Source organism: Sorex araneus, chromosome 1 (genome assembly GCF_027595985.1).
Source record: "Sorex araneus isolate mSorAra2 chromosome 1, mSorAra2.pri, whole genome shotgun sequence".
Lineage (NCBI taxonomy): Eukaryota > Metazoa > Chordata > Mammalia > Eulipotyphla > Soricidae > Sorex > Sorex araneus.
In genome coordinates this window covers 267,902,293-267,924,767 of record NC_073302.1, presented here as the reverse complement: position 1 = coordinate 267,924,767, position 22,475 = coordinate 267,902,293, and the positions used below count along the sequence as shown (strand labels likewise).

Genomic DNA, 22,475 nt, shown 5'->3' with positions numbered 1-22,475 from the left:
AGTAAGAGATCTCCTATCTTCTAAGTATTTTCTATCAATAAAAATGGCCTCATAAACTACAACTTTCAAAGATAATACTGTGAGCTTATATAGCAGCAAAGATTTTTTTTTTTCAAAGCGTAACTGACTTTTACTCAATGGTAATCATTTTTTCCCTCCTCTAAAACATACTCTTCCAATCAAAACCGTTTCCTTTTTACTGAAAGGACTTTTCACGATGACTGCAATGCTGAACTATAATTTAGAAGCAGTCTCTAAAACTGGAAGTCGTGTTCATCTAAATATGCTTGCCAAGTTTAAAAATGTATTAGGAGTTAAATTGAAACATGATGAAAATGACTCATTGTGGACCAGAATATACACTGTAGGAAATAAGGGCTCATTTACAAGTGGGAGAAACATACTCACACTTCATCTCGGGTAATTCTCTGGACTTTCCTTCCAGTAAACATCATATTTTATAATAATCGTGGAAAATATCTTACTTTTAACTGAAGTTTTGTGTGAGTAAATTTAGTCAGCTGGCATTTCAATATTTTATACGTATCTTTTTTTGGATATAGATTTATTTACCAAATGTAAATATATGAAAATTTCTTCCGAAGCAACAGAGCGGCAGCCAATAAGGAAAGCTGTATAAACTCTCCCTTTCTCTGGTCCAATTCACAAGTATAGTACCCAACTATGAGGCTAGATTCCTAAGAATGCATCCCTGAAGTTATGCGGATAGAGTAATGAGCTCACCTTCATTTACAAACATGATGTTATTGATCAGTCACCAGGAACACATGTAACAGATTTCTTTTCCTAGTAGTTCTTCTATAGTTGGGCTGATTTTAGCTTTTTCTTGAGAGCCACAATTACCCAGTTCTGACACAGCTGGCTACACTCAGAAAAGACTAGGGCACACGCTAATATTCACCGACCCTCAACCTTCAACAATAGAAAAGGCTCTCTAACGTGATGTACCGGAAACACAGGATCATGACTACATCGTTCTCTCTAATCTAAGCCACACACCTTAATCTTCAAATCAATCAAGCTTAAAATGCATTTTAAACATTTTTTGGGTGTTAAAGCTCGTATGAACAAACATGCCCCCAATTTAATTTCAATTTTCCTTTCTCCCCCTTATTTCATCAATCATTCATTGACCAGGAGCGATCGCCCACAGTTCCTGGCAGAGTCTGGCTGGCGCTCTCCTCCCTTGTGCCTGAGTCACACCTGGTCTCTCTCAGGCCGTGTGCTCAAGGGTGACAGTGGCACGTGGAACCAAACCTGGGCTTTCCCGAGTGGAAGGCTATGCTCAGCCTGTTTGGCATCCTTGTTTTTTGTTTGTTTTTTTTTTTGCTTTTTGGGTCACACCCTGCGATGCTCAGGAATCTGCACTCAGCAATCACTCCTGGCGGTGCTCGGGGGCTCCATATGGGATGCCAGGGATTAAACCCAGGTCGCCGTGTACGGGGCAAAAGTCCTACCAGCTGTACTGTGGCTCTGGTCCCTGTTCGGCATCCTTTTATCTAATAGAACTTTCTCTGGAAACCATCCCTACTCCATAACTGTTTCCCCCCACCCCCAGATGTGACCATCACCTCCAGCAATGAAAACAAAGCAGTCCATGCACAACTGTGTGTAACAACAAAGAGAGATAGATAAGTGTTTTGTTTTTAGGAAGTTTCACACACAAAGGTCCTTAGGTACATTTGAATCTTCTACGCCCCACTCGTACAGGTAGAATCCAGATCCCGAATTCTACCTTGTGGACAGGGATGGGGTTTGGGTTTTTAAGTCGCACACAGCAGTGCTCAGGAGACCCTATCCAGAGCCTGAGATGGAACCAGGATTGCTGCATGCAATCACGCACCTTCACTCCTGTACCATCTCCCTGGCCCCTGAATTACTATTTTTAACGTTTTTTCTTCCCTTTGGTTTTTGGGCTGTCCTCAGGACGACTGCATGCTCAGGAACCACTCCGGGGGGACCATATGTGGGTGCCAGGGACTGAACACAGGTCAGGCATGTGCGAGGCAGGTGCTTGATGGGCTGTTCTATTTCTCTGGCTCCTATTTTCAAAGTTTTAATAAATTTTTATGGAACAGTTTTAGAGCCTGTTATTTTTGCCCTTGTATCCTTTTTGCTCTAAAACATCCAGAGTCACTGACTGACATAAAAACAACATAGCTTCTATGTCTTACTCGAATGGCACCTCTCTTCCTATATTAATAGCGAGTTCATGAAATTTATGATGGTCAGAAAAGGTATGCTTTTGTTTTCTGTCATCACAATGATTTATTTCTATAGTTTGCTTCATTGTTGTCTGCTTTGTCACCTATCTAACAAAAGATGAAGGTCTGTGATTTCACAGGTAGTATCATCTGCCTACAGTATAATGAATGGTTTCATTCCGACTTTAAGTGATGTTCTTAAACATATATTTCTTGATAAAAGTATTGATACTTAAGAAGTTTTGAGGAGATTATAATTATACAATATTATATATACACAATTTCCTCTTACCATCAATTCTCTAAATTTACTTGCAGGTTACTGCTATTTTTGCCTCTACTTACGTGAAATTATTATTTTTATGCTGTAATATCCTCTTAACAATTATGATTACAATGTGTTTTGAAACCAGAATGACAATAGTTATTAAAATCTAATTTTACATTAAGTGTTCACTGCCAGTTCTTCTTTTTCTACCAGCCCTTGATATCTCAGCTCATGGCTGCTTTTATTCTTCCCTCAGTTGGTGAAGTTATTCTTTCAAGCAGGCTTTTGGAAGGATATTCAGAGAAGTAGGCATCCTGAGTCCTGATCTAATCAGCTCTTTTCATGAGTAGGATATGAAGAAATGTCACCCTCTGCAAGCTTGATTCCCTAAATCACAGTGGTTTTGTATCCTTTAAGTAACTGTAATAATAAGAGGATCATCTGAGCGAATTTTTTTTTAAATTCAATGCTTAAATTTTTATATTTTCTGATCAATGCAACAGAAATGTCAATTCCATTTTGACAAAAATTCTTAATTTTTTTTTTTTGGTGACAGAAATTCTTTCATCTTGTTAAACCCTCAATCCTCGTGTGGAGAAAGATCTTGCACAAGAAAGCAGGTGGTTAATAAATATAGCCGCATGAATATATAAATAAAGCATAGAGTTATGGAGAGAAATGAGATCAACCTGACTTGTTCCCCGGTGAATGACTGACTTTCCCAGTCTACACGGCTGTACTTTCACGGCTGTACTCAGAAACCCCAAGCAGCTCTGACTCCGACTACGTGTAGCTTCACATTCTCCACCCACCACCCAGCCGTGGCGAGCTCTGCTAAACTGGAGATTGCTTGTTTCAGGAAAGGTTTTATTCTACATACCTTCCTTCCCTTCCGCTGTTCCTTTTTCCTCTCGGCACAATGCCTTTTTTTCAAAAAAGTGGATATGTAATTTTTTTTTTCTCTCCGTCCAATGATTTTTTTCTCTTTATTACACGTCTTTATTTTTTTGAAGTTTATTTGCATTTTAGAACCCCCCCCCCCATCAAGTTAAAAAATAATTTTCTAGCTGTGGTCCCTTTTTCTTTCATTCTTTTTAGCACATTGTTTTTCTAGATAATTTCTCTCTTTAATCTTGCCAGCTTCCTTCCTTTTCCTTCTAGGTTTTATTCTATTTGATCATTATCAAATCAAGATATCTTTGGTTTCAAGAATATAGAGCTTCGGGGCTGGAGCGATAGCACAGCGGGTAGGGCGTTTGCCTTGCACGCGGCCAACCCGGGTTCGAGTCCCAGCATCCCATATGGTTCCCTGAGCACCGCCAGGGGTAATTACTGAGTGCAGAGCTGGGAGTGACCCTGTGCATCATTGGGTATAACCCAAAAAGCAAAAAAAAAAAAAAAAAAGAATATAGAGCTTCTTCACATTTCCTTATAACTTAAAATCTTTTTAGATCCCTAGAATCTTGAAAAAAAACCCTCTCTTTTAGTGGATGGTGAGGGGGGATTCGTGAATGGGAGCTGGGGCTACCCTGGGAAATACTCAAGGACTATTCCTCACTCTGTGCTCAGGAATCATTCCCGGCTGTACTTACAGGCTATATGTGGTACTGGGGATTCGACCAGGGCCTTGGGCCAAGGCAACTGCCTTACCGACTATACTATTGCTCCAGCCCTTCAAACAATCCTCTCATTTTTTTTTTAAACCAATATATTTTATTTATTTATTTATTTATTTATTTATTTATATTTTTTTAAATTAATGAACCACTGTGAGGGTACAGTTACAAATCCTCTTATCTTTTGCAGTGTCCCCACACCTTTTAAAATCACATTACCATTTAAAAATCACATGTATATGCAATCTTGTATGTTGTATTTAAGAATTCCACTTTTATTCTCCGACCTTCTCAATAATACTCCACAACTTATGTTGTCCCTCTCTTATTTATAAGGTAATTATTTGGAGAAATCTCTTTCTCTCTCAAATCTCTCTCTCTCTCTATTCTCTCTCTCTCTCTCTCTCTCTCTCTGCCATGTTGCAGTGGTTGATGTAGTGATGACTGGAGGCTGCGTACACTTCTGGCTCTGGTGCTGTCGAGGTGCTTGTACCCTGTCCACAGTGCTCACAAAGGTTTGAACCCTTTAGTGGTGATGCTTGCTCGGGTACTCACTGAGGGTTGCACTTCCAGTTGAGGCACCAAGTTATGGCGGTGGTGCTTGCCGGGGACCCCCCCTGGGCTCACGAGGGTCTGCACTTCCTGGCTAAGGTGCTCGCACATCCTGGTTTTCTCCCTTGGCTGAGGTGCTTGCTAGAGATCACATCCTTCCCGCGGTGCTTACGCACATACATGGAAACGTGCAGTATAGCTGTGGTATGGCTGGAACTCACTCACGGTGTTGGGAGTCACCTCCCACGACAGAGCTGCCAGGACCTTGCTTGCTACATGTGGGAGAAGAGGGTCTGGAATTCTTTGCCACATGCGTGCAGGCCAGGTACTTGAAGCCTCTGCATTATTTCTCTGGATCCTACACAAAGTTTGAATTTTTCCCATTTTCCACTGAACTGCAGCAATTTCCTGACTTAGACGAGGGGTGGAAGCTCTGTGAAAAGTTACTCTGGAGGTTTAAACTGCCTTCTCTATATTCCCATGCCCATGGGTCAATTTGATGGCTTTAAAAGCTTTTAGGTAATGTTGCCTCCCAAATGTTGCATTCATTTCCCTCTTTTGCAGAGATTTTGTTATACTGCAAACAAATTCATATTTTTTTCAAAGTCAAATTTTTAAAAGCATCCATCATGAAGCAAAAGGCACTTCTCTCTGCACACTTAAATACTCTCATAAAATCATCATTTTTAGAAATTTTCCTTCATGTGAACATTTCAAAGTTCACTTAAAGAAAAAGTCTTTTCAAATCATAAGTCAGTTTCCTAGTTAATGTTTTTATGCAAAATTAACTCACACTTCTTCCTCCAATAACCAAGAAAGGTTCCAAGGCACTTAAATTATTTGCTTTACTGTCTGAGTAAAAGTGTGTTTAAAGTGTGGAATTTAAAAAGTCTTGCCCACTGTGAAATTCACTTTTTTTTTTTCTTTTTGGGTCATACCCGGCGATGCACAGGGGTTACTCCTGGCTGTGCACTCAGGAATTACCCCTGGCGGTGCTTAGGGGACCATATGGGATGCTGGGAATCAAACCTGGGTCGGCCGTGTGCAAGGCAAACGCCCTACCTGCTGTGCTACTGCTCCAGCCCCATGAAATTCACTTTTGATAGAAAAAAATTAAGTAAAAAGCTAACACTTACCTAGTAACAAACCTCCTGGTTGGTCTATCAATCAACATTCTCTGAGATTTAAGCTACTTTCAGGTCATTTGATTCTAGTTTGTTAATTTCACATATCTCAATGTCTTTGGCTAAAAAGGTCTAACCTATAAAATGCTTTTCTCTACTGAGAATATCCTTTAGCACTAGCATTCTAGTAAATACCTCAAAAAAGAGAAGTAAATAGCAATTTGTCAAGACCTAATAGCTAACTGATGATATCTTCTTGTTTTCACAATTTCCTTTTCTAAATGCTATTTGTTTACTACTCCTTTTTTAGAATGTTCAGGGTAGGTGGCATTATTATTATTATTATTATTATTATTATTATTATTATTATTATATTCTATCATGAGAAAGGAAATCCAGAACTTCATGCAAAAGAAATTAAAATAACTACCCTACACACATCTATATACATGAAACGGTCTCTTGAGGCTTTAAACCTTTCCTTTCTTCCTCCAAGCATCTATGGGGAAGGAAGAGACTCCTACGTGCTAACTTAGGAAAGAGTGAGTCCCGCTTGAGACAGAGTCTCTGGCAGCGGAGGAGGCCCTGTGAGATGGAGCAGCAACGGAAAGTCGGGGGCCATTTCAGTGTAACGGGGGCCTAGGTTATTTCAGACCAAACAAGGTCAACGTACGGGGAAACAGAACACTGCCGTACGTAAGAAAACTCAAGTCATAGAGAAAAAAAAATCATGTTGTGCGCTGGAAAATCAGGCCACAGAGACAGCCGAGTGGGCTTGAGTCTCGCTCCCCTGCACGAGGCCTGGGCCGGATCCCGTACTGCATGGTTCCTCAAGCGCCTCCACGTATGGCTGACAAAAACAAAAACAGAAACACAAACACAAAGACCCAAAGTGATAGTACAGCAGGTAGGGGGGTTTGCCTTGCATGTGGCTGACCCGGGTTCGTTCCCCGCAACCCATGGTCCCTCGGTGCACAGCCAGGAGCAATGCCCGACTGCAGAGCCAGGAGTCAGCCTGGAGCACTGCCGGGTGTAGCCTTGAAACAAAACATCAACCAACATTCAGCTACTAGAAAGTTTTGTTTTCTTTTTTTTTTTTACTTTGCTTTTTGGGTCACACCTGGTGATGCACAGGGGTTACTCCTGGCTCTGCACTCAGGAATTACTCCTGAGTAATTGCCGCGTGCAAGGCAAACGCCCTACCCGCTGTGCTATTGCTCCGGCCCCCAGAAAGTTTTGTTTTAAATAGTAAGAGTTGTGTCCTTTTTTTTCACAAAGAAGTCTGGCTAGAGTGAATGAAGATTGGGAAACAGGTATTTCTGCACTGAAATAATTCTGATCGGAATTATTTGGCACAGCCATCAAAAAAACCAGTACAGACTGGGAGACAGAAGTGCAGTGAGGGCACTATGGGGCCTGGCATGCACCGGATGCGAGGCCCCACACTACATGGCCTCCTGAGCATCTCTGGGTGCAGTCCCGGTTACCGTGGCTACTCCCTGCTGTGACGTTGGAGGTCCTCAGAGCTACTGAGGTGGCCTGGGTACCGTGGCACTGCAGGGCCTGACCAAATCTCCTACCCTCCGGCTCTAGCCCCAAACAGACGGCCAGGTTCACCCGGACTCTCCAGCACTGTCCAGAGAACTTCTAGGGAAACTCTCCTCCTGCCCCCCTCACCCCCAATAAAATTTAAAATAGGAGAAATAAAAAAAAAAAATCACACCTTACTAAGTAAACTATAGTTGACCACGGTAGGGATCGAACCTGGGCTGGTGAACCGTCTATCTCTACGGCCTCTCTCACGGACAAGCATGTTTCACCTGCTGAAGTCGGTAGCAGATTAAAAGATAATAAAAAGATTTCGCTGTCTCTTGGGGGCTGGAGCGATAGCACAGCGGGGAGGGTGTTTGCCTTGCATGCGGCCGACCCAGGTTCGATTCCCAGCATCCCATATGGTCCCCTGAGCACTGCCAGGGGTAATTCCTGAGTTCAGAACCAGGAGTAACCCCTGTGCATCACTGGGTATGACCCAAAAAGCCAAAAAAAAAAAAAGATTTCGCTGTCTCGAAAACCATAACACCAAAAATGAGAGGGAGAGAGAGAGAGAGAGAGAGAGAGAGAGAGAGAGAGAGAGAGAGAGAGAGAGAGAGAGAGAGAGAGAGAGAGAGAGAGAGAGAGAGAAGGAATGTGTTTGCCACAGAGGCCGGGTGGGGGACTGGGTTGCAGGTGGCGAGAGGGACACTGGGAACACTGGTGGCAGAGATGGGCACTGGTGGAGGGATGGGCACTCGACCACTGTATAACTGAAATGGAATCACAAAAGTGTGTAAGTCTGTAATTGTATCTCACGGTGATTCATTTTTTAAAAAAAAATAATTAAAAGATTTCATTTTCAATAACAAAAATTGTAGATTTTTTTTCACAAGCCAGCAGAATTCATGCCTGAAGAAGTCGTGCAGAGACTAAGAATGGCTGCCCTGCAGACCCAGGGCCTCGAGTTCAAATCCCTGGTGTCCCACATGCACCATACGTGACTCTGGCAGCCTCTCTCTTTGAGGCTGGCCATTTTCCATTGATCCTCAATCCCCGATACCGGTGAGTGATTTCTGAACCCTGCAGTCTGGTGTGTGAACACCACAGAAAAGCACAAGCGCAGTAATGGGCAAGGCGTGAGTGCCACGGGGAGGAAGCAGGACCCTGGAAAGCAGGTGGTTGATGACCACTGACCCACGATGAGTGGCACAGGTAAAGGTGTGCCAGCACCAAGGCTAGGAATGTGTGGGACCTGTGGCCGCAGCAAACACAACAAAGCAGGGAGGGGTGGAGGCTAAAACATGGCGCAGGGGCTATGGTGCATGGGCCTAGTCGATACAAGTCTGATCTCCGCATTACACAGTTTCCTGAGCACTAAGGGGAGTGATCTCTGAGCACCGAGCTTGGAATAGCCCCTTAGCTCTGTTGGGTGTGGTGCAGATTCACTCCCTCTTCCAAAAGAAAAAATTAACAACAACAAAGAGAAAGCGGAGGGGGGATTAAAGAGAAAGAGAAGAGCAGAGACAAAACAACTTACTGTCACTGTCACTGTCATCCCATCATCCCATTGCTCATCAATTTGCTCGAGTGGGCACCAGTAATGTCTCCATTGTGAGACTTGTTACTGTTTTTGGCATAATGAATATGCCATGGGTAGCTTGCCAGGCTGTGCCGTGCGGGTGGGATACTCTGCGTAGCTTGCCGGGCTCTCCGAGAGGGGCGGAGGAATCAAACCTGGGTCGGCATCGTGCAAGGCAAACGCCCTACCCGCTGTGCCATTGCTCCAGCCCAAACAACTTGCTAGAATGGAAAAAGGCAGAATAAAGGAACATAAAAATTTGTATTCTTGGGGATAAAGCATTAAAGGAAATCCTGAATAGCTGTCTTCTGTATCAAGCCTGAAACGCCTAGTAAAAACAAGTAAGTAAAAATCACTACTCACTTCATCCCTTCTTCACTCTGACTCTTCTGGAACTGAATATTGAAAACAAAATCCCACTAGTATGAAGAGATTTTAAGAAACAGAAACAATTCTAATCAATATTGTTTTAAATACTTACACACTGAAAACTACTCCAAATATATTTCAATACACAGAATTAGGGTTTAAAAATGGCTGTGGGGGCCTTAGGGGCAGCATGCAGCCGACCTGGACTTAATTCCTGATGGCCTGCACCTGGCCAGGAGCAATCTCTGAGGACAGAGCCAGGAGTAATAGGCCCTGGGAACAATGTGGTCCCCAAACCAACCAACCAACCAAAAGCTAAAATAAACTATTGTTTTATTTTATATACCATTGGAGATGATATATCACCGTGTCTCTCTCAGCCCATTGCTCATTGATTTGTTCGAGCGGGCACCAGTAACGTCTCTCATTGAGAGACTTATTGTTACTGTTTTTGGCATATCCAATATGCATGGGTAGCTTGCCAGGCTCTGCCGCAAGGGCTCAATACTCTCGGTAGCTTGCCGGGCTCTCCGAGAGGGGCGGAGGAATCGAACTCGGGTCAGCCGAGTGAAAGGAGAAAGCCCAACCACTGTGCTATCTATAATATATCTATCACTGTCATCCCATTGTTCATTGGTTTGCTCAGGCAGGCACCAGTAACGTCTCCATTAGTCCCAGCCCTGAGATTTGAGCAGCCTCTATATATCTATACTAAGTTACTGGTGCCCGCCCGAGCAAATCAATGAGCAACGGGATGACAGTTGACAGTGACAGTGATCCTATATATCACCTACACAGTGATGCTAGGGTGAATCCAGTGGCACTCAGGTCATACATGTCAGGGACTGAACCCAGAACCATACACATGAGAGACATGTGCTCTATTACTTGAGTCACATCCACAGTGGCTTAGAATGTTGCTTTTTTTTTTCTAAAACAAAAAACAACCATAACAAAAAGCATGCTATTAAAATTAATCTAGATTCAAGTTTCTACTTTTATTTCATAACAGGTTTCTCTGGTAGGCTGCCCTAGAGAGCTATAACAGTATATTCAACTTAATCAGCTATTCTCAGTTTAAAAATCCTTTATGGAGAGAGAGAAAAAAAAGTGTTCAGAGTATATGCAGAGATTCAAGGCAAGAGAACATGAAATAATGACTGCTCCTGAAAGCTGGGTGCTATGTATTATTAGATAAGTTGCTGCACCTGAATTGGGACATACACAGTCCATTTATAAGTCTGAGAAAAAAATGCATTCTTTTATAGAAAACTGAAGGCCTTGAGTGAAAAGCCTTTTTCATTCAGGTTTGAAAGTGTATACTATGTCCTTATGAATTCAGTTTACAATAACACAGGTGTCTGATCACTAAATACGACATTTGATACATAAAACTTTTAATACAAAATGGCGAAGTTGAAACTAGTTATACCTGATTGGAAATTGATGTATAGACATATCTAAGACTGTGCATGAGTGGGGATTCAGGTAAAACACAATCATGCAAAGACTCAAGCATATTTGATTATTTTAATTTTGATACACAGGAATAAGCCCTGAGCACCACTAGATGTGCCCCCACAACACTGAGAAAAAGAACCTCCCTGTCCCCTTCAAATGGTACTAGAGTAGTAGTATGGGGAGGTAGGGCACTTTCCTTGCATGTGGCCGACCCGGGTTCAATCCTGGCACTACACACACCCCATGCTCTCCCCCACCAGGCCCTGCTAGTACTGTTACCTTATCACAGAGCAGGTATGGGAGGGTGTGTGTGTGTGTGTGTGTGTGTGTGTGTGTGTGTGTAGAGAGAGAGACAAAGACAGAGACAGACTTTCTAAGTCATTTTTGCATTTCAGTGCTAAGCTTTCACCAATAGCATAGGTTTTCTTGAACCCAAGTACATAGTATTCTATTTACTCATTAAATTTTATTCAACTCATTGAAATATCTGTCTGAAAAGATCATACGAGTCCATAAAAGACCTGGTTGGTTTCATTTTATAATTAATTTGTTATTCTTCTTTTATAGAGAAGAATAAAAAACCCTATAATAATAAACCTTATACTTGATTCTTAATAATTCTCTAAAGCTCTTTGGGTAAAACTCATTGAGAGTTACTATTTCATTTGCCTAACCTTGAATTGTGCCCTTGTATTTCCCATCATGTCCAGAAGGACACTATTAAAAATTTCGGCATATCAACTGTACACTAACTTCATACAATGCTTTACGAATATAATATCTTTATTCTTAGAGAAATCACCCTACCTCTTGGGTCCATTTGCTTCCTCTAGTAGCAATCTTAATATACAAACAATCATGTCTGCTTATTGAGCCTGGTCTAACTCACTCATGGCTTATCTAAGTCTGAAGACAACTATGAAGGGTTGGAATCATCCTTACCTTACAAAAAGAAAAATCAAAAAGACCTATTTCATAAAGACTGAGAAACTTGGGCCAAAGAGAGTTTAGCAGATAGGGCCTTGCCTGGCACGTGGCCCACCCATGGTCAGTTCCTGGCACAGTATATGCCCCCTGAGTCCTGCCAGGAGTGGTCCCTGAGCACAGAGCCAGGAATACGCCCTGAGTAAAGCCAGAAGTGGCCGAAACCCCAATCCCCACCAAGAAAGAGTGAGGAACTTGTCCACGACTTTCACAAGATTGCTTCAAAATGTGTATTAACTTTACCTACTAATTTTGTCTTAAAAATTACAAAAATCGAGGCTGGAGCGATAGTACAGTGGGTAGGGTGTTTGCCTTGCATGCAGCTGACCCGGGTTTGATTCCCAGCATCCCATATGGTCCCCTGAGCACCACCAGGAGTAATTCCTGAGTGCAAAGCCAGGAGTAACTTCTGTGCATCACTGGGTGTGACTCAAAAAGCAAAAAATAAAAAATTACAAAAATCTAACAACTTCTTCCCCCATAATAAGCAATATGATATTTATTTGTTCACTGCTCTTATTACCCAAAGGGAGGGTGAAGGGATATAATCGCTGATTTGTTTAAATAATTAAGACTGAACTTATATATGAGTATTATAATCACTGTTTGCCTTTAATTAAAAACATTAAAGAGGCTCACAAGTTCCAATATTTAAAAAACACAATTATGAAAGATCTTTATCTGACATCTTACCCCTAATTTTATAAGCATTTATAAATATGCAAATATAAAGTATACAATATATATTTAAATTTACATACAAATAAGTATTATGCATTATATATTAATGTATATATAAAATGACAAATACATATACACAAATACATAGGCACAGCTTATATATGCACTTATGTTGCATAGCTTGAAAAAGATGGTGCATATATATATATATATATTTTGGTGCTGTGATGTACGTATGCAAATCTGCTTAGACACATACAGATACATGCAAGATATACCTAAACATTTTCACCTTGCTTTTTCTTTTACCCAGCTAGATATGATGACTATTTTGTGCTTGTCAAGACACAGCACTACTCCATTATTTTAGTATAGATATTTTTACTGTTATAGATAGTTATAGATATGTTTACTTTCTTACTGTTTAAATTTGTTGTGATTTAGTCATCCTCGCATAACAGTGTTAATGTTGATGGTTTCAACACGGTTACCACACTGTCCTCACCACGAAAGTGCCCGAGACCCTCCACATCTGTCCCTGTGTCACCTCTAGTTTTGGCCACCCACTCACCAACACCCACCCCCTCATAGAAGAAATCCTTCCCGCTACTCTATGGTAACCTCCACTTTGCAGTCAAGGTCAAGGGGCTGTCATTACTTACTGCTGGAGATAATAGCTCTTCCCTATTTCCCCGAACAGTTTTCGTTATTTTTCTGCTCTCATGGCAGCCTTGGGCTTTGAGGCCCTTTGTGTATCTGGGAACCTCCTTCGTTTCGGATTTCACTCAGCAATCCGCTACGGGACCCCCCAAACCAATACCTCACAGAACTTTGGGGTTTTCTGATGTTGTTGTTGTTATGAGAGCACCCAGTCCGATGTTCTCAATTATGTATCGGCTGCCTATCATTATCTGGGAAATCACTCCAAAGCAGCGCGGCATTGACAACAGTCATTTACTCTGTTTACAGTGTGGCGGGGCAGGACTCGGTGGGTAAAGTTCAGTTTTGCTCCAGGTGGCACCATACACAGCCGCAGGTTTTATTCTACGGTTAAACTCACAGTAAAATTTATTTAGCTATGGCCTAAATTTCAATAAACGTTTGTATTCTTCCAATCTGTTGTGACTACAATCTACTAGTTTTTCAAATTTATTTTTTATTTAAAACACCGTGATTTACAAAGTTGTTCGTTATATGTTTGTTTCAGGCATTTCGTGTCCCAAAACCATGAGTGTGACCTTCCCGCTACCAATGCCCCCATCCTCCCTCCATCCGCAACCTGCCCCTTTAGGCACACAACAAATTTGCATCCTATTATTTGTTCCAATAAAATGATAAGAAATGGCATATAGAATGATCAGAAAATAAATCAGTAAGAGCCAATTTGTGCCGGTTATGTGATTTTATTTATTTATTTTTTGGGTTTTTTTGGGGGGGGAGTGGGTCACACCCGGCGATGCACAGGGGTCACTCCTGGCTCTGCACTCAGGAATTTGGAATTACCCCTGGCGTGGCTCGGGGGACAATAAGGGATGCTGGGAATCGAACCTGAGTCGGCCGCATGCAAGGCAAACGCCCTACCCTCTGTGCTATCACTCCAGCCCCCAGCTATGTGATTTTAATCTATATAAATAAGGAAAATAAAACCCTTTAACGCAATATAATAAAATGCTTATTCTCACATACATAAGTCAGTGCTGGAATCTAATGTATGTTGCATTAAATTTTAATTTATATTTGGATCTCGTTATGGGCTGGAGCTATAGCATAGTGGTAGGGCGTTCACCTTTCACGCGGCCGACCGGAGTTCGATTCCTCTGCCCCTCTCGGAGAGCCCGGCAAGCTAACGAGAGTATGGAGCCCTCACAGCAGAGCCTGGCAAGCTACCCGTGCGTACTGGATATGCCAAAAATAGTAACAATAAGTCACTCAATGAGAGACGTTATTGGTGCCCGCTGGAACAAATCCATGAGCAACGGGATGACAGTGACAGTGATTTGGATCTCATTATGCTAATAGTCATGAGTTATCTGACATGAATAAAACTTTTAAAGAAATTCTGTGCTAATATATTTTGGAGTTTACATGAAAAGGGTAAGGAGTACTTATGCACATTTCCTCCCACCCCCAACACACACACTTTATATAAACTGTGGTTTGCAAACTTGTTCATGATGATCTGTTGTAACAGTCACTAATTCAACACCAATCCCACCACCATTATCACCTTCCATTCACCATTGTTCCCAATTTAGCAAACCACCCTTCAAGCCTGTCCCCACAGCAGGCCGACAATAATTTATTTTACACTGCTTGTTATCAATAAGTTGCTAACAGAATGATTAAAAAGTATTTCCTTAGTAGAAAATTAGTGTAAACTGTTATATCTCCCCATGGAGACTTTAAGTTTTTATATGAAGGATTACTAAAATGTACAACCTACTACTTGTATAAAGACTAAGTTGACTTTAGACCAGCTTGCACCTGAACAAAAATATTTGTGGAATAATATAAAAGGAAAAGTTCCAAGTCAAGAGCAATGCACATTTATAGTCTGACTGTGCCATTATATTATGCTTCGTGCCAAATGTAAGTTTGAGCCCCTGTTTCTCCAATCCTCATGAAAACAGAATATTATCAATGCCTTCCCTGAATACTTCCAACACCCCCAGGAAATCAGGCACCCTGGAAAATACATTAAAGTAAAATATTCACTTATCCTATGATTAGCGATTTCACTCCTAGGTATTATCCCAAAGAAATGAAAATATATGCCTTCAACAAGACTTGCACGAAATAGTCATTGATGCTTCCTTCATCATAGCTCCAAAATGAAAACAACCTGAATGCCCATTGGCAGATGAATAATAAAAAAAAAAATATGTATTTGTATTCAGCTATAGAAAAGAACAAAGTACTGTAGAAACTAGACATAAAAGAGTACAGACTGTAGAATTTCATTTATTTTTGGCCTAGGAAGGGTAAAACTAAGTATGGTAGTAAAAATTATAGTGTTGTCTCTGGAGATGGTGGTTTAGACTCAGAAAAGGGGTAATGGACTGGGGACACGACCCAGTGGTACAGCACCAGCCACACTGATGTGAGACCACAACTTCAACCCCCAGTATCATCCTACATACCAAGTGTGATTTTGCTGGCTCTGTCACCTGTGAACCCCAGTGCCACCTTTTTTTCCCCCCCTTTTTGGGTCACACCCAGCGATGCTCAGGGCTTACTCCTGGCTCTGCACTCATAAAATACCCCTGGCAGTGCTCGGGGGACCATATTGGTTGCTGGGAATAGAACTCAGGTTGGCATGTATAAGGCAAACGCCCTCCCCGCTGCACTATTGCTCTGCACCCCCCCCCCCCCCGCCAGTGCCACCTTAACAAAGGGTGTACAATTACCACAAGTCATATCTCAAGAGTGAACCAACTAAGTGTATCAGCACCACAGTTAAGTGTATGACCCCCGGTGAGCACTGAAACCGAGTATGGAAGCACCACATCTGGAAAGGGCACAAAGCACCATAACCACGTGTGCAAACCCTGGTCGCTGCAAGAGCAAAAAAGAAAGAAAAGGGAAGGAGAAACCACAAAAATAATGAAAAGTGAAGGAAAGGTCTCGGGATGATGGAAGCGTTCTAAATCTTGATTTAATAAACACATATACCTGACTGCAAACATAATGCATAAAAATTATACTTCAGTTGAAACAAAAAACTCATACTTTCATTAAAGATAATTTCTAAAAGAAAAAAGGAAGAGCAACAGAAGTGGAAGTTTGGCCCTTGTGTATTGTGCATGCTCACCTTTCCAAGAGCTGGTCGTGTTTTTCTAAGGCATCTTTCTCAGCCAGCACTGCCCGGTCCTTTTCGGCCACCGCATTATCCCTTGCTTCTCGAAGGTTTCTAGAATTGAAGGACATACTCCGTGACTCCAAATGCAAATATCCATCATTTCTTTCTTTCAAGTACAAGTATGTTTTATTCATTTCCTAACACAATTTTAATTAATGTGCTATTAGAACATTTATTTATTTATTAATTTATTTATTTGCTTTTTGGGTCACACCCGATGATGCACAGGGGTTACTCTTGGCTCATGCACTCAGGAATTACTCCTGGCAGTGCTCGGGGGACCATATGGGATGCTGGGAATCGAACCTGGGCCAGCCGCATGCAAGGCACATGCCCTACCCGCTGTACTATCACTCTAGCCCCAGAACATTTATTTTTTTAAAGACTCATAAATGTGCTTGCTTGGAGTTGGGTACCCCCACCACTAGTAAGCTGGTGACCTAAAGTGTCCATTACATGAATCTATCTGACGAACCTGTGTAGGTGCAGACATGTCTAAATTTTACCTTTAACACAACTTCTACTACATTACCTTTAAAAAACAAAACTTTCTCTGTAGAAAGCAGACTAAGCAGTTTGCATATAAATTAACTCCTTTAGTCCTTAAGTTTTGAGAAGTTAACAAGTGTTCTATGAAATACTGGGGCTGGAACAACAGTACAATGGGTAGGGTGTCTGCTTTGCATGTGGCCCACCCAGTTCAATCCCTGATATCCCATATGGCTCCTAAGCACTGCCAGGAGTAACTCCTGAGTGCACAGCCAGGAGTAACCTCTGAACATCTCTGGGTATGACCCCCACTACCCCCCAAAAAAGCCAAAAAAAGAAAAAGAAGAAATATTTTAAGCGAAAGATACACGATGTAGATCGTGAGTATCCAAAATGAGAATAAAGTTTGGGTTAGTTTGGGATATAAATAAGGGAACAGTTCAAATAACGGGCCTCGTGATCTCAGGAGAAGAGGAAGAGAAACAGAGGAAGCATGGAGGGGCAGGTGGAGAGAGTCAAGACGAGGGGCCGAGGGATCTGAAGTCCTGAAGAGGTGAGAGAGAGACGAAGTGGAAGTGGCGGCAGGCAGGGTGAGAGACTACTGTAGGGGGACGGTTACTCAGAGGCGGAAGAGAATGTTCAGGGACAGGACTTCAGCCGACAAGGCCCGGGGTGTGACTGCAGGAGCAAGTCAAGGAAGCAGAGGTGGGAGAAGGTCCACAATCACACAGAGCTCAGAGAACAAGGAGACCGGAGTAGCAGGCGAGTATTCATTACAGTAACAATGCTAACAAGAACTGAAATTCATGGTAATGTAACAGTTAGTAAAATCAGATGACACTGCCAGATATGAGTCTTCAAAGATTTAATCCTGCTTAGTTTTGAATCAAAGTGGAAGTCTGGGTCGTGAAGAATACCCACAGTAAGCATCTCAGAGTCATCATGGTTAAAAAAGAATCTTCTTCCCCAACAGTGACAGAGTGTAACAAAAATGAGTCGTTTACTCCCAGATACCAAACAATCTATTTGCTGACCTGTTTTACAGCTGACTAACCTGAACTTTAGAGAGCATAAGTATCTAGCTCCAACTCACCTAGTTCAAGGGTTAAGGCCATAATTTGAACCCAGCTCTATATTATGCCAAAGAGTTTTCTATCTCTTATCCCAATATTTTTATAAACAACTGGACTGGATATTAGATATGTTTTAAGAATGTCATTGGAGAGTCATGAAAACTGATCAGTTTGAATAAGGCTATTGACCACTATTAGAAATTCTGAGTGTGCATAATTTACATGTCAGTATTCAATGTTGTCTCTTGCATGGTAATGTCAACAACAAATTTAAACTGTAAAACATGTCAAACCATAGAAATTCACCAGTAAAATAATGTTAGAGATAAAAATTAAATATAATCTATTTAGTTTCTAAAAATTAAAAAATTAAAATTTAATTTAATTAACTGTAGCACTGCAGCACTGTCCTCTTGTTTATCGATTTGCTTGAGTGGGCACCAGTAACGTCTCCATTCTGAGACTTCTTGTTACTGTTTTTGGCATATTGAATATGCCATGGGTAGCTTGCCAGGCTCTGCTGTGTGGGCAGGGTACTTGCCAGGCTCTCCGAGAGGGACGAAGGAATCGAACCCGGGTCGGTCTCGTGCAAGGCAAATGCCCTACCCACTGAGCACAGGTAACTTTTACTTTAAAAAAAAGCAACTTTTATGTTATCATCTATAAGGAAGTGCATTTTATATTGAAGTCACAAAACAGCATGATGTTATTTCCTGGTACCATGGTCATTGTAATGATCTTCAAAAGTACTATCACCAGAGTAATTAAAATATGAAAGTTAATTTTATAAACACAATTCTCAACCCATATTAAGTATACATATTACATTCCTAGAGTAGCTAAATATTTAAGTCAGTAAACCTCTATAATTGTTTGTAATATTCATTTCCCAAATGCGGCCTTGCTATTTTGTTATTACAGTAACAAAATTCTGAGTTGGTCACATTTATAGTTCCAATTAATCATAGATGCTTAGTTGGCAGATGAGGATAAACTTCAACCCCTAATAACATTTCTTTCTTATAAATGCAAACACTTTCTGATTTACATTATTTCCTTAGATAAAAGCCATGAGGGAATGAGATAAATCCCAGTAGAAAGCAATATTAGGGCTTTCGAGAGAAGGTATGATTAGAGGTACTTGCACATTCACCATGCCGCAAACTATCATCCAACTAACTATAATTAGTGCTATAGTAAGGCGTAAACAAAATTCTACAGCCATAGGAGGAGAGGCTGATTATTTTAATTTGGAGGAAGAGAGGTAAGGGGGAAGGAAAGACATGAAACTGGTGACAAATAAGTAAAGGCAAGACAAAAATAGGAATGGAAAGAAATTGCTAGAAATGGAAACTCCCACATATTGGATAGCTATCATGCTATCATGAGCTAGGAACTCTTCTAGACACATTACAAATAGTAACTTTTCTAATCCCCACAACAAACCCACAAAGTGTAGCATCCCCAGTGTGTCCTCTACAAAGGAGACCAAGTAAGATGTTCAGGATTTGCCTGAGGTGTCCCAGCAAGCAGGCTGATACCCAAACATGTAGCAAAATGTGGTTTTAGAGGCCCTGTTCCCCTTCACACTATGCTGACCTGTTAAGATTCCTTCTGTGGTCAGAGCCATAGTACAAGGGGTAAGGTGCTTGCCTTGCATATGGCCAACCTAGGTTCGATCCCAGGCACCCCATATAGTGGGTCCCCTGACCTATCAGGAATGATCCCTGAGCACAGAGCCAGGAGTAAGTCCTGAGCACTGATAGGTGTGACCCCCCAAAACAAACAAACAAACAAACAACAACAGAAGATTCTCTCTGTGTTAGGTTTTATCCATAGGAAATTCCTTGGTAATGACATCTATATTGGAATTTATGATGTTAATATTAAGTCAGTACTCAAAATTGAAGCCTCTGTAGAGGCTTTTATGCACCATGGTATTTCGGAATTAGTTAGGTTTGGTAACTTAACACAGATAGATTATATTCCTGCCACGGATAAGACAATGAGTGCCATGAGCTAATGAATGTTAAGTACTTTAAAAATTACAGAACATGCACAATTAGAGAACAGCAAGAATTCAAATGTTCTTCCAAAGACAAACCTGACAAATTGGTAGAAAAGATGTGTGGCATGTACAGGCTAATGACGCCTAATTCTGAAAGCCAAAACTGTGAATAGAGTCGAGTGAAATTATAATAGCAAAAAAAAAAAAAAAAAAAAAAAAAAAGACGCTGGGAGAGTCAACAGCCCAGCAAAGACTTTAAAATACAAAAATTCAATAATTTCATTTTTAGAAAGTCTTTAGAAAGCTAGTATTTGATTGTAAAACTTTCCCATGATTTGTTCCATGCTGTTCCCTATTTATCCTCTCTGCACGTTTCTTCTATCTACCCTATGTCTGACTGTGGGAGTGGAGAGGAAAGATGGCAGAAAAGGGAAAATCAGTATATATTCTTTTTTTTGGGGGGGGGTGTTGTTTTTTGTCCACACCTGGCAATACTCAGGGGTTACTCCTGGATGTCCACTTAGGAAATCACTCCTGCTGGTGTTAGGGGGCCATATGGGATGCCGGGGATCAAACCTGGCTTGGCTACAAACAAGGCAAGTACCTTACCTGCTGTGCTATCTCTCTAGCCCTCCTCCACACATAAATCCTAAATACATCTTGCATAAGATGCATAATAAAACTGAATATCTTGGGGCTGGAGCGATAGCGCAGCGGGTAGGGAGTTTGCCTTGCACACGGCCAACCCGGGTTCGATTCCCAGAATTGCATATGGTCCCCCGAGCACCGCCAGGGGTAATTCCTGAGTGCAGAGCCAGGAGTAACCTCTGTGCATCACCGGGTGTGACCCAAAAAGAAAAAAAAAAGTTTAAAACTGAATATCTCAGGATTTTAAACCAATATTCTAATATTCATTACTTGAGCTAGAAGCATCTTTAAATGAAAGAAGGTGCTCTTTTAATAATTAGACCAAATAAATGGGCATAAACCAGGACTTTCACATACACATAATCAGGGCAGAAGTCACCAAAATTGGAACACTTAAAAAAAAAATCTGAACGAGTTGCATTCTTAATTTTTTTACTACCGAGCTGGATCTTAACATTACAGTCGATGAAATCTAGTGCCTTTGTACAGAGATGACTTCACAATATAATATTGTCCAAAAGTATCTCACAACTGAAAGGGAAAAACCTTAGTTCAAAACAACAGTTTAATAACAATGGACTTTTGTACAGGATGTAGTGTATTTTCTTACCACAAAAACAGTAAATTTCCTGGTACCAATAGGTCAAGTCTAAATTTATATTTGAACAGTTGTAAAAAAAAAATAAAGTTAATGGAATTAGAAAAAGTCGAGGGAACGTTGAGATTCTAACAGGAACACTTCAGAGTTCGGTAATGCCATGAGCATTAGTCTCAATAAACATCACCAATATTTTAGAAGTTAAAGTTTACCAAGAATAAGTAATGGGAAAGGGGGGGGGGAACAGGAGCGATGACACAGTGGGTAGGGTGTTTGGCCTGGCATGACCCGGGTTCGATCCCCGGAACTCCAAAAGGTGCTGTGAGCACCGGAGCACACCTGGGTGTGGCCCCCAACTGGAAAACAGAAGTACCCAGCAGGCACAGGTAAAAGCCAGAGAGTTAGTATGGGGTTATGAGGGTGCCGTGCATGCTGACAAACCCGGTTCCCTCCCCCCCACCACATCCTCAGGATGGGTGGGTGTCCCAGCACTGCAAGGCCTGAGCAGCACCACATCCATGGGGCCTTGCAACAAACCTTTGGTCCATTTGGCTGAAACCCCTGAAAGGGGCCCCCCAGGCCTCCGAGGCACTTGTTTGAGAGCTCCCTGTTCAACGTAGTTATAAAAAAATCAAATAAATATTGCAAAAAGGCCAGGGATGTGACTCAGTGATAGATCTCATGCCTTATATGGGGGAGGCCTTTAATCCAGGGTTTGATCCCTGACATAACTAACGGTTATTATTACAAAAAAGTATAGACATCACAAGGAAAACACTGGTTTAAAACCCAGATGCTAGAATAAAATATATGCAAATGAAAATGGGTGAAGCAACCACTGTGGATTAGTCATCATGTGCGGTGCTGATGAAATCCAGCTCACTATAAATATTTTTGGAGGTTTTCATCTACACCTATAGTCATCTTATTCCCCCAAAGTACCACTCCATCCATCCATTCATTCATTCATTCACGCAACAGATAACTCCAAGAACAGTTACTGGCACCGTTATGTGGGAATCATCTCTGAATAAGCAAATTTTTACTGGCATGGAAATCAGATTCGAGTAAGACAGGAAGCCAAGAGCTCTGGTTAAACCAAGAGCTCAGGATAAAAATAAAGCAGAGAGTGGGCTAGTGGAAAGTAGGTGGCGGTTGAGCTGGGGGGGGATGTCAAGGGGCCTCGATTTTCTTTCGGTTTTTGTTTTTCAGAGGGTGGGTTGGGACGGACTCTGCTGGTTCTCAGAAGCAACTCCCACTGCAGACAACCATGGACGTGAGGGAGAGAACTGGGATGGGTTACAAAGCAAGTGCCTTGGCCCCTGTACTATCTCTTTGGTCCTCACAATTTTTTTTTTTTTTAAGTGGTCAGGAAAGGTCTCTGAGAACGGGTGATGTTTTAAGACGT

At 41.5% G+C, this 22,475-nt stretch overlaps 1 protein-coding gene across 1 annotated transcript in view; it reads right to left on the bottom strand.

The window, feature by feature from the left end:
* PIBF1 (progesterone immunomodulatory binding factor 1) overlaps positions 1-22,475 on the bottom strand; it is a 187,499-nt gene that overhangs the window by 114,821 nt on the left and 50,203 nt on the right. The window contains exon 10 of the mRNA XM_004604006.2: positions 16,204-16,302. Within this exon, the coding sequence (XP_004604063.1) occupies positions 16,204-16,302 (99 nt within the window). The remainder of the gene's footprint in view (positions 1-16,203; positions 16,303-22,475) is intronic.